Here is a 12,312-nt window from a genome sequence, read left to right as displayed (position 1 = left end):
CCAAAGATGATAATCCTTCAGCCCTATAATCTCCACTTTCATCCTCTCACTGACTCCTCACATGGTTCCAGTGAGGCAGGCAAGCCAAGAGCCACCATCCCCTTGTCATCTTGCATAGCAATAAGCTGAGGCTCAGAGAGGCCAAGTCACCAGTCCCAAGTTACACAGTTGGTGAACAGCAGAAGAGAATTTGAATCTGGGTCTCTCAGATGGTCAAGCCCATGCTCTCTCTATCTCATCAACTACTAGATCTGCAGATGACACCACCCTTATGGCAGAAAGCGAAGAGGAACTAAAGAGCCTCTTGATGAAAGTCAAAGAGGAGAACGAAAAAACTGGCTTAAAACTCAACATTCAAAAAACTAAGATCAGGCATCCGGTCCCATCACTTCATGGCAAATGGAAGGGGAAATAATGGAAACAGTGACAGACTTTACTTTCTTGGGCTCCAAAATCACTGCAGATGGTTACTGCAGCCATGAAATTGAAAGACGTTTGCTCCTTGAAAGAAAAGCTATGACAAACCTAGACAGCATATTAAAAAGCAGAGATATTACTTTATAGACAGTAGTCATGTATGGATGTGAGAGTTGGACCATAAAGAAAGCTGAGCGCCAAAGAACTGATGCTTTTGAACTGTGGTGTTGAAGAAGGCTCTTGAGAGTCCCTTGGACTGCAAGGAGATCAAACCAGTAAATCCTAAAAGAAATCAGTCCTGAATATTCATTGAAAGGACTGATGCTGAAGCTGAAACTCCAATACTTTGTCCACCTGATGTGAAGAACTGAGTCCTTAGAAAAGACCCTGATGCTGGGAAAGATTGAAGGCAGGAGGAGAAGGAGATGACAGAGGATGAGATGGTTGGATGGCATCACAGGCTCAATGGACATGAGTTTGAGCAAGCTCTGGGAGTTGGTGATGGGCAGGGAGGCCTGGCATGCTGCAGACTATGGGGTCCCAAATAGTCAGGCATGACTGAACGACTGAACTGAACTGGACCTAGATGCAGTGATGGGGACCCTTCCTGGTTATATTTCTTCATTTATAAGCCTTTAGTTTTGCCTCATCTGTGCAGACCCTGGACTGGGCCCGGATGCACAGATTAATCAACCAGACACTTATTCACACATGGGTGAGATGGACAAGGAGCACAGGGAAAGGGTCCTAACCCAGGAAAGCGGGGTGAGAGATGGGCAGGGAGAAGGTCCCTCCACCAAGCTTCCCCCATGCAAGCAGGGTGCCTGAGAGCTCTGGCCTGCGGTCCTTTTCTGGCACTGACACTCACCTGCACTTAAGACAAGATACTTCAAAACTCTGGTTTTCAGTTCCTCATCTGGGAAGTGGGGGTAATAGGATTGGTTGCCTCCAAGCGTTGTCCAGAGAATTCGATGAGATGGTTCATAGAAGACTGCTTGCCCTGGGAGGTGGGCACTGTTAGCATGCCCACCTTTCAGAGGAGACACAGAGAGGTGAAGCAACCTGCCCACAGTCACAAGGCAAGTAGAGAGCACACCTGGATCATCTGGCTCCTGCGTCTTGCTCTCAGCCATCTTCCTACTGCTCTGCTCCTAGCGTGCTGTGCTCAGTCATCTCTGACTCTTTGCGACCCCGTGAACTGTAGCCCACCAGGCTCCTCTGTCCATGGGGATTCTTCAGGCAAGAAGACTGGAGTGGGCTGCCCTGCCCTTCCTAGGGCATCTACCCAACCCATGGATCGAACCCAGGTCTCCTGCATTGTAAATGGATTCTTTACTGTCTGAGCCACCACAGAAGCCTGCCCCACTCCTACAAGGGGCTTATGTGCATGTTCACTCCGATATGACTCTGAAAGATTGTTAGGCAGAGAGTGATCAGGAGGAGGGACATCATGGGCAGATGGTCCTGCGTGGGCAAAGGCTTGAGGAGCACTCAGATCCAGGCGTGGCTGGAGGGCAGGGTGTGTGTGGAGAGGCAACGGACAGGACAGCCAAGGCTGGAGATGGGAAACTGGGGCTGGAGTTGTAGGTGGGAGAAGAGTATTGGTGTGGGATGAGGGCGCTAGGCAGGGCTGGGGTGCGAGGCTGCTGGACTCAGGTTTGCCTGGGCTCAGTCTGACGGCTTCGGGCCAGCGCAGGCTCCGGGCCCTGGAGGAGCCACCCTCCACCCACCTGATGTTTCCTGGATTCCGGCTGCAGCTTCTGCAGGCAAAGGAGCCCTTGTGGTCGGAGGGGCCTCTGGAGCCCAGGCGGGGCGAATCCCTCCCTCCCTCCCTCCCTGGCACACACACCTCCATTCAGCCTGGGTCCGCCCTCCAAGGGGGCTGACCCCATGTTAGTGGGGGGCCCGCCTGACTGGGAGGCTGAACCAGCAGGCAGAGAGGTTGATAAGGCCTGGCCCCCACTGGCCCTCACGACTTTGCTGCTACTGCCTGCGTGCCAGAACCATGAGTGCGCTCAGCGGCCCCCGCCTCGTGCTCTGCGGCCTGCTGCTGCTGCTGTTCCAGGCCCCATGCGCCCCTGGCCTCGCTCCCCTGCCCAGAGGTGAGGGGGTCCCATGTGAGGTGGGGGATACCGGGCACTGAGACAGACAGAGGCTAAACAGGATCCAGGATGCAGGTGGGTGGGGGAGGCACAGGTGTCCCACAGAGCTGACCCAGGAGCAGACAGAGATGGTGACAAGCACAAGGGCCAGGGTGGGGTGACCCTGTCTGTTCTGTGCTGAGGGGGCACGAGACGGCTTCTCTGAACCTGTCTCTGGGCTTCGCAGCTCCCAGTCTGTCCTCAGGGACCATGCATCCTGCAGGGACCTTGGTCTTCTGGGTCACCAAGGGTGCAGCCTGCTGACACCTAGGGCTACAATCAGGCCCAGGGCTGAGCTCAAGACTCTCTGACGACTGCAGATCTGGGGGTGGGGGGTGGGGCAAGGTGGTGGGCAAGATGACATTCCCCCTTCCACTAGCCCTTCCAGCATATTCTGGGCTGGGCTTTCAGCATATATATATAGCCCTTTCAGCATATTTCTGAGCTGTACCACCTGAGTTTCAGCTGTGGGGATAGAGTCCTAGGATGCCAAGCTCCTCCTGTGCAGATGGGGAAACTGAGGCCAGAGAGGGGAGAACCTGTCTAAGACCACACAGTGAGCAAGAAAGCCTCAGAGCCTTGTGGCTCCTGATCCACTGTCCCACGGTGTGGCCAATGCCCTCTCCATTTCTGGGCCTCAGTTTACCCATTTGTAGCCTCAGCTAGTGGAGACCAGGAAGCCAAGCTGCAAGGTGATCTCTGAGGTCCCTTGAGGACCTCTGATGTCTGGGCCTGGGTCACCGTGGCTGGGAGATAGGACTGTCCACACACCTTGTCTTTCTTGACTCTTCCTGCACCCCTGCTTGGGAGCAGCCCAGATTTAGTGTGGGACAGAGTGCAGACTTCTGTACTGGCTGCAGGGCCGGGCCAGTGATAACATCAAGCATTAAGCCTATCCTCCCCTCCAGGCAGATGAGAAAAGTGAAGTTTAAAAGCCGCAATGATCTGCCCAAGGCCACAGAATGGCCGAGCTGGGATTCGGAATCCCTCTACCTCACTTGGGCTCTGTGTCCCTCTCAGTACGTGGTGCTGCCTCCCAGGCCATCTGGAAAGACATCGTTCCTTTGGGGTGTGTCTCGGGGGCCCACTTGGTCAGACTGTCATGGTGGCTACGCGGAACTCCTGCTGTTTTTCCTGTTCTTAGATACCAGCCAGCAGGCTCTGTGGGATTGAGGCAAACTGGGTGCACTTTGCTGATTCTCTTTGATGCTCAGATGAAAGAGCCCACGTTGATGGGTGCTGCATTAGCTTTCAAGGCTGTGCCCGCCGAAGGGCCGACTCTCAGTTCCCTCCTGCCCAGGCAGGGCAAAGAGAATCCCTTGCTTACACTCTGGGCTGAAAGCTGAGATGTGAAGGCTATCTTCTCCTTTGCTGCCTCTGAGAATCTGGCATGCCCAGCCCTGAGCTGGCACCTTACACATATTTTTGCTTGTCTTCAAAGAATTCTGTAAGGAAGGGATCGCCTGCCCATTGTACAGATAGGAAACTGAGGCTCAGAGAGGTGAAGGTGCCATTTGAACCTCTGTCTTTCCTATGGGCTGAGCTGGGGGCCTCTGGCACGTTGCTGGCTTGAGTGTCCCCATGCTGACAGTAGGACCCAGCCAGGCTGATTCATGTCTGGTCTACTCTGCCTGAGGCCTCAGGTCTGGACTAAGGAGGCCCTGGTGCTCTGTTCCTTTGTCTTGAGTAACTTTGCTCCATCCTCCTGACCTTTGCCCCCTGCCAGGGCACCTCTGCCGGACCCGGCCCACCGACCTGGTGTTCGTTGTCGACAGCTCACGCAGCGTGCGGCCCGTGGAGTTTGAGAAGGTGAAGGTGTTCCTGTCCCAGGTCATCGAGTCGCTGGACGTGGGGCCCAATGCCACCCGCGTGGGCCTGGTCAACTACGCCAGCTCCGTGAAGCAGGAGTTCCCGCTGCGGGCCCACAGCTCCAAGGCCGAGCTGCTGCAGGCCGTGCGCCGCATCCAGCCGCTGTCCACAGGCACCATGACGGGTCTGGCCATCCACTTCGCCATCACCAAGGCCTTAAGCGATGCAGAAGGCGGTCGCCCCAGGTCCCCCGACATCAGCAAGGTAGGGGCTCACAGGAGCGTGGCAGCCTGCGGCAATGAAGAGATACAGCTAGGTTTTCAGAGGCAGGAGCCTCGGCCTCTGGAGGGGAGGAGATTGTACAAGGCTGCTCCCCAGGGGGCCCAGGGTAAGGATACTAAAAATAGTGCTGCCCCCTCTGACTTCTTATCAAGAATCATCTCAGGGGGTCTCACCACACCCCCTTTATCCAGATAAAGAAACATGGGCTCAGGAAGGTGAGCTGTATTTCTAACCCAGGCCCATCAGGTCACCAAGACTAGGGGGTCTGGCACCTGGGCCAGGGGAGGAGACTCAGGAATCAGAAGCAGACTCAAGTCAGAAGCAGAAAAGCAGCCAAAGGGGCGGGACGCTGAGTCCCAGGCTCCTACGGAGCAGTGAGGAGGACCCGACTTAGGGCAGGCTGGGCAGGGAGTGGGTAAGGGCTAGCCTTAGCACCAGGGTCCCTTCTTGTGGCCCTTTCCCAGATACAGCACACAGGGGACTTGTGGGAGGGGAAGTGTTTTCCTCCTAGGGAAGTTAGTGTCTTGGGGAATGGAGGGAGAAAAGACAGCATCTTCCTTCATTCCGTGGGCATCTATATGGGTACCGCCTCTCTCCCAGGGTATTCAAGCGCAGACGGGCAGAAGAGAGGAAAAACTGCCATTCTATAGCTTCTGCCTCTCTCTGGTGGCCAAAAGGTAGAACTGCATGGTGTTGAGTACAGAGGTTTGGCTCTGCCCCCCAGGCTGACGGAGGAGAGGTGGCTCTGCCCTCATAGGTCACAAAGCTGTCTGATGGAGGAGGAGACACCCAGAAGCCCTAGTCAGATGGAAGAGGACCTTAGCCAGGCCTCTCACTTAGAGGAAACCTTTCTCCTCTTCCACTATCCAAGTTCTTTTTCCCAGGCCTGAAATTGGTGGTGGTGGCAGCTGTGTGATCCGTACTCGCCACTCCGCCCCTCCGGGTCAATCTCCTCTTATGTCAACCGTCCTGGGGTGTTGGGGGGGGTGCTATTGGAGGACCAAGTGGTCCACCCAGCGTGGGGAGGGAGGCCAGGTCCTCGCACGTCCCTCGTCTGCGTCGCAGGTGGTCATCGTGGTGACGGACGGGAGGCCCCAGGACAGCGTGCGGGATGTGTCTGCGCGGGCCCGGGCCAGCGGCATCGAGCTGTTCGCCATCGGCGTGGGCCGCGTGGACAAGGCCACGCTGCAGCAGATCGCCAGCGAGCCGCAGGACGAGCACGTCGACTACGTGGAGAGCTACAGCGTCATCGAGAAGCTGTCCAAGAAGTTCCAGGAGGCCTTCTGCTGTGCGCGGGCGGTGGGGGGCAGGCGATGGGCCAGGCTGGGGGTGGTGCTGGGGGACCGGAGAGGCGGTTGTGTGCCTGGGCGGGGCCAGGGCAGGGGCGGGGCTGAGAGTGGACACTTGGGGCGGAGCCTGGGAAGGCGGTGGCCTATACGGGGCGGGGACTGAGATTGAGACCACATTGGGGGCGGGGCCAGGGCCTTATCTGGGCTGATCCCCACCCAGTCAGAGGTTGAGGGACTTGGGGAGGAGGTGATGCTCAAAAGAGCTTTTTTTCCTTTTTTTTTGGAGATAGAGTTCTGGCAGGGAACACAGGCCTAAAAAAGCCTGTGCTATTTGGCTGCGGGGTGTGTATGTGTGTGTGTGGTGGTGGTGCGGGGGTGGTCGTTGGGGTGCCAGAGTCTTCTGCGAGGTGGGAAGGTCTGAGGGGGCCTGGGCATTGGGGTGGAGAAAGTTCAGAACCTTTTGTGGGGGGGAGGCGGGCAGTGCAAGGATTCTTCTCCACGTGTAAAACAGGTCTCGGAAGAGCCTGAATCTAACTGTGAGAATTCTAGGCCATAATGCGCAGTACCACAAATCTGGTATTTCACAAATATTTGTTGAGCGTCTTCTGGGTGCTGTGTTTACTGCTGCATGTTTTGTTCTAGTCATTTGGAATACAACAGAGAACAAAAGGGATTTAGGCCCTGCCCTTGTGACCTATATAATTTCAGCAGGAAGCTTTAATTTATTATCAGCAATGTCACCGTCTCCAGGGATGTCAGCCCAGCTGCAGTGATTCTGGCCTGGGTTGAGGGTCTGGAACCCCACCCGGGTGAGGGCTTGAGTGTCCCTGAGCGTATGAGGGGTCATCCTGGCTGAGACACCCAAGGCCTAGTGACTGTGTGATCTTGTCTCCTCTCATCCCTGCAGTGGTGTCAGACCTGTGTGCCACGGGCGATCATGACTGTGAGCAGGTGTGTATCAGCTCCCCGGGCTCCTACACCTGTGCCTGCCGCGAGGGCTTCACCCTGAACAGTGACGGCAAGACATGCAATGGTCAGTGGGCCGGATACAGGCAGCCTGGGGAGGATGGCTGGGAGGGGATGGGGCCTTGGCCAGTCCCCAGGAAGCCCACCCGAGCCTCCTTGCTCTTTCCTTCTGGACCAATCTGCAATAGATGTCTTCTATGGACTTGCGGACACAGAGAGGGAAGGAGAGCGTGGGATGAACTGAGAGAGTAGTATTGACGTATAGGCACTCCCATGTGTAAAGCAGATAGCTAGTGGGAAGCTTCTGTGGCTTCCCAGGTGGCTCAGTGGTAAAGAATCTGCCTGCCAACACAGGCACTGCAGGAGACACAGCTCGGATCCCTGGGTGGGGAAGATGCCCTGGAGGGGGAAATGGCAACCCCCTTTAGTATTCTATCCAGGATAATCACACAGACAGAGGAGCCTGGTGGACTGCACAGTCTCTGGGGTCATAAAAAGTTGGACACGACCGAGTGACTGAGCGGGCAGGCAGGGGAAGCTGCCGTGGAGCACAGGGAGGTCAGCTCAGTGCCCTGTGATGCCTCGAGGGGTGGGATGGCGGGTGGGTGGGGGGGAGGCTCAAGAGGCTCGTGTATACATGTAGCTGATTCAGGCTGTTGTACAGCAGAAACTAACACGATGTTGTAAAGCAATCATCCTCCTGTTTAAAAGAAACAGATGCCGTCTAGAGCTGGGTGTTTGCAGTTCTGTTCCCACTGTCCCTCTTTCTGCCACCATGGATGTTGGGTTTAGTGTGGTGGATGGAGTTAAATAGTCTTGAGCTCACATCTTGATGCCACTACTTCTGAGCTGTGTGATTTAACAGCATTTAGAGATTCAAGTTTCAGTGCTGTAAAAGGGGACCAGGAGCTTAGGCTCCCCAGAGGGAGTTTTGAGGCCCAAATGGGATGATCTTCTGAACAGCTGTTGGGTGTGGTGGGTACCCAGCCAGTGGCTGGGATGAATGACCGTGTCCTTAAGCTTCACCTCCCTGCCTTCCTCCCTTCTCCAGTCTGCAATGGTGGTGGGGGCAGTTCGGCCACTGACCTGGTCTTCCTCATTGATGGGTCCAAGAGTGTACGGCCGGAGAACTTTGAGCTGGTGAAGAAGTTCATCAACCAGATTGTGGACACGCTGGATGTGTCGGACAAGTTGGCCCAGGTGGGGCTGGTGCAGTACTCAAGCTCTGTACGCCAGGAGTTCCCGCTGGGCCGCTTCCACACCAAGAAGGACATCAAGGCAGCCGTGCGGAACATGTCCTACATGGAGAAGGGCACCATGACCGGGGCTGCCCTCAAGTACCTCATCGACAATTCCTTCACTGTGTCCAGCGGGGCTAGGCCTGGTGCCCAGAAGGTGGGCATTGTCTTCACTGATGGCCGGAGCCAGGACTACATTAATGACGCTGCCAAGAAAGCCAAGGACCTTGGTAGGTGCTGCTGGGACCCTGAACACCACCACTGGCCAGGGCTACACACGGAACAGCTCACTTTCAGTTTAGCTTAGTGTCTGTTCTGATGAGTGCCCTAAACCCAGGTTCCATATAAATGAGGTTTGTCCAACCCTTTCTTATACTGATGAGAAAACTGAAGCCCCAGAAGAGTAAGTGGCTTGTTCTGATGGTCTTTTGGTAAGTGAGGCTTGGAACTTTTCCAGTCGAATATTCCCAAGAGCACACCATCTTCTTGGCAGGCAACCCCACTTTGAGACAAGCCTGAATCTCAGCTTTATCACCTATTAAATGAAAATAATAGCAACCAGTAGATGCATATTATAAGGGTTACATGAGATTATAAAGTTCTCCGTATAAGGAGTCAGTACAAGTCTGATGTATGGTAGCATCTCAGTAAATGTTGATTTCCTTGTTGTCTTTGTCCCAGGCATTGTGCCTGCAATGCCAGCATCGGCCACCAGGAGGTGACTGGTTTTGAGTGCCTGGGCATTCCCCAGGTTTAGCCATGGTTGCCTGTCCCCACGTGAAAATGAAGTGAAGTGAAAGTCACTCAGTCGTGTTTGTCTCTTTGCAACCCTATAGACTATACAGGCCAGAATGCTGGAGAGGGTAGCTTTTCCCTTCTCCAGGGGATCTTCCCAACCCAGGGATTGAAGCCAGGTCTCCTGCATTGCAGGCAGATTCTTTACCAGCTGAGTCACAAAGGAAGCCCAAGAATACTGGAGTGGGGGTAGCCTATCCCTTCTCCAGAGGATCTTCCTGACCTAGGAATTAAACCGGGGTTCCCTGCATGGCAGGCAGATTCCTTACCAACTGGGCTGTCAAGAAAGCTGCCTGTCCCCAGTGGCCACCATTACTCACTTTGTTCTTCTTGGTAGGCTTTAAAATGTTTGCTGTGGGTGTGGGCAATGCCGTGGAGGATGAGCTGAGGGAAATCGCCTCGGAGCCCGTGGCAGAGCACTATTTCTACACAGCTGACTTCAAGACCATCAACCAGATTGGCAAGAAGTTGCAGAAGAGGATCTGTGTGGGTGAGTGAGACCAGAAAGGGCACTGGTGGGAGGAGCAGGTGGGGCTCTGACGATACGTGTGTGTGTGTGTGTGTGTGTGTGTGTGTGTGTGTTTGTGTAACCATCCTGGACTAGATATGGGTGGGGAAAACAGGAGTTGGGATAGCATCATGAGTTGGCAGAATTGGGAGGAGGGCTGACCAATCTGACTTTTCAGTTTAGTCACTCAGTCATGTCCGACTCTGTGACCCCATGGACTGCATGCCAGACTTCCCTGTCCTTCACCATCTCCTGGAGTTTGCTCAAACTCATGTCCATTGAGTCCGTGATGCCATCCAACCATCTCATCCTCTGTCATCCCCTTCTCCTCCTGCCTTCAATCTTTCCCAGCATCAGGGTCTTTTCCAATGAGCCAGTTCTTTACATCAAGTGGACAAAATATTGCAGTTTCAGCTTCAGCATCAGTCCTTCCAATGAATATTCAGTACTTATTTCCTTTAAGGTTGACTGGTTTGATCTCTTTGCAGTCCAAGGGACTCTCAAGAGTTTTCTCTAACACCACAGTTCAAAAGCATCATTTCTTTGGTGCTCAGCTTTCTTTATAGTCCAACTCTCACATCCATACATGACTGGAATGTATACATGACTGGAAAAACCATAGTTTTGACTAGATGGACCTTTGTCAGCAAAATAATGTCTCTGCTTTTTAATATGCTGTCTAGGTTGGTCATAGTTTTTCTTCCAAGGAGCAAGTGTCTTTTAATTTCATGGCTGCAGTCACCATCTGCAGGGATTTTGGAGCCCAAGAAAATAAAGTCTGTCACTGTTTCCATTGTTTCCCCATCTATGTGCCATGAAGTGATGGGAATGGATGCCATGATCTTCGTTTTTTGAATGTCGAGTTTTAAGCCAGCTTTTTCACTCTCCTTTTCTCCTGTCTGATTTTTTACAACCAGCAAACATGTACTGAATGCTCTTCCACAAGTGGCACTGTTCTCAGTGCTCTCCAAATGTGAAATCGTTTAACCCTACTTGGTAGGAATATTGTTATCCCCATTTTAGAGACAGGAAAACCAAGGCCAGAGGGGTGGAGCAACTGAGTAACCAGAGGAGCCAGGATCTGAACCCTGCTTCCTCTCCTGGTTCCCAGTGGTAAAGAGTGTAGATTCCCCAGCCAGACAGGCCTGGGTTTGCATGTTTGCTTTGACACTAACTAGCTGCTGGCTCTGGGCAAGTTGTTTTCCTTCTCGAGTTCTTCATTTATAAAACGGGATTAATGACTTCAGACCCAAAGAGCTGGGGTGAGGAGTCACCAAGATGACCTCGGGGCCCCTGACTACAGCGTTCTGCACATTGTAGGTGACCAGCATTGGGGAGGCTGTTTTGGAGTTCTTTATCAGGGTTTGGAGGGGTCAGGAAGACATTCAGGGATCGCCCCCTCCGTCACTCCTGGGAGCTCTGTCTCAAGACCTCTACATGTCTCTCTGCCTTCTTGCATGTCCCAGGTCCCACACTCCCCAAGGCAGTCCAGTTCTGGCCCCGAGCAGTGAGTACCCGTCTCCCCGGCAAGCAGTCACTCACCATCTCCTTTCCCTTTCCCCACTTTCTGCCCACCCCAGAGGAAGACCCGTGTGCCTGCGAGTCCATCATGAAATTCCAGACCAAAGTGGAGGGGCTGCTGCAGGCCCTGACCCGGAAGCATATCCTTTCCCAGAAGCCTCTGGGAGGAGGGGGAGAGGTCAGGAGGGCCCTGGTGGGGGGGTTGGGGGGAGGAGAGCCCTGCCCCTTGTGTGGTGGGGTCGGGCAGGCTCCTGCTGAAGACGGGCTGGATCCTGGCCCGGGAGGCTGGCCCTGGCTTTGGTACTGACAGAGGAAAGGCAGAAACCAAGAGCTAGAAGCTGGGCACACACAGAGTCCTGGACACAGTCAGGAAGGCATGGGGCCTTCGGACTCTGCTTTCTCAGGCACTGGGTGACCTGCCTACCCACCAGACTCCTCTCAGATGGGGCCGCACCCCGCACAGCTCCCCGGGCTCAGGCAGGACTCGGTGGGTACCCAGCAGGCCTAAACCTGCACCTGGGCAGGGCTGGGCTTCCTAGACCCACCGTAACTGCCGGCTTGTTTTTGGAAAGTGCCATCCCGAGGGCCGTGGATGGGTAAGTTTTGACACTGGTGAGAGCACCCGCTATGGGGAGGGATGAGAGAAAGTCCTGGAAGCGGGGCCCTGAGTGCAGGTGCCACCCTGTCCCTGCCCTGCTCCGGGCAGCCCTCACCTCTCCTTAACTCCCAGTCCACTGGAAGCTGTGAGTAAGCGGCTGGCCATCCTGGAGAACAGAATCATCTAAGGCCGCCTGTCCCCAGCACAGCTCACGGAGCCCTGCGTGTGTCCCCTGGAGCCCGAGTTTAGCCTAGCTTTGCCAGTTCAGCGAGGGGGGTTCGGGAGGGGTGGGGCCCCAGAACGGGACTGGGCTTCCTCCTCTTTCACCCTTCAAGCCTGGGGGGAGTTTGCGTTTGAGTGTGTGTGCTGGGAGAGCGCGCCTGTTTGGGAGTGTGTGTGTGTGTGTGTGTGTGTGTGTATACGCCCAAGGGTAGGCATGTGACTAGGAACATGAGTGAGGAACATGACTAGCAACACGGGGTGAGTGTGGGAGGAACTGCGTTTGCATTTTTTTTTTAATCAAAAGCTTAATATATTCCTGTTTTTTTTCAGTTCACTCTTTCTTGACTGCGAGTGCTGTGAATTTCTTTTCTGGCTTCTCTATTCCCTTTTGAAAAACCATTAAATGTGATTTAATGTAAGCACTGAATGAGGCTGGTGGCCGTGTGGTCATTTGGGGGGCAGGAGGAAGGACTGTGGGGGTGGCAAGTGATGAGTTTGCTTGCAGGAACTCAGCAATGGTGGTAGC

General features: G+C 54.4%; 1 protein-coding gene across 1 annotated transcript; it reads left to right on the top strand.

The window, feature by feature from the left end:
* Window positions 1-2,422: 2,422 nt before the first annotated feature.
* MATN1 (matrilin 1) lies at window positions 2,423-11,751 on the top strand. The gene is made up of 8 exons (XM_065927580.1): window positions 2,423-2,519; window positions 4,285-4,631; window positions 5,715-5,937; window positions 6,846-6,971; window positions 7,956-8,372; window positions 9,275-9,427; window positions 11,026-11,106; window positions 11,702-11,751. The coding sequence occupies exons 1-8, from the start codon at window positions 2,423-2,425 to the stop codon at window positions 11,749-11,751; spliced, it is 1,494 nt and encodes a 497-aa protein (XP_065783652.1).
* The last annotated feature ends 561 nt before the right edge of the window (window positions 11,752-12,312 follow it).

The sequence above is a fragment of the Muntiacus reevesi genome, chromosome 3, assembly GCF_963930625.1.
Source record: "Muntiacus reevesi chromosome 3, mMunRee1.1, whole genome shotgun sequence".
NCBI lineage: Eukaryota > Metazoa > Chordata > Mammalia > Artiodactyla > Cervidae > Muntiacus > Muntiacus reevesi.
Note: the sequence above shows the minus strand (reverse complement) of the source record. Positions and strands in the feature narration are given on the sequence as shown.

Coding starts and splice junctions, on each gene's coding strand:
- MATN1 (XM_065927580.1), top strand. CDS start 2,423: ATGAGTGCGCTCAGCGGCCCCCGCCTCGTGCTCTGCGGCCTGCTGCTG. Junction 5,938..6,845: donor GTTCCAGGAGGCCTTCTGCT/GTGCGCGGGCGG, acceptor TCATCCCTGCAG/TGGTGTCAGACCTGTGTGCC. Junction 9,428..11,025: donor GCAGAAGAGGATCTGTGTGG/GTGAGTGAGACC, acceptor TGCCCACCCCAG/AGGAAGACCCGTGTGCCTGC.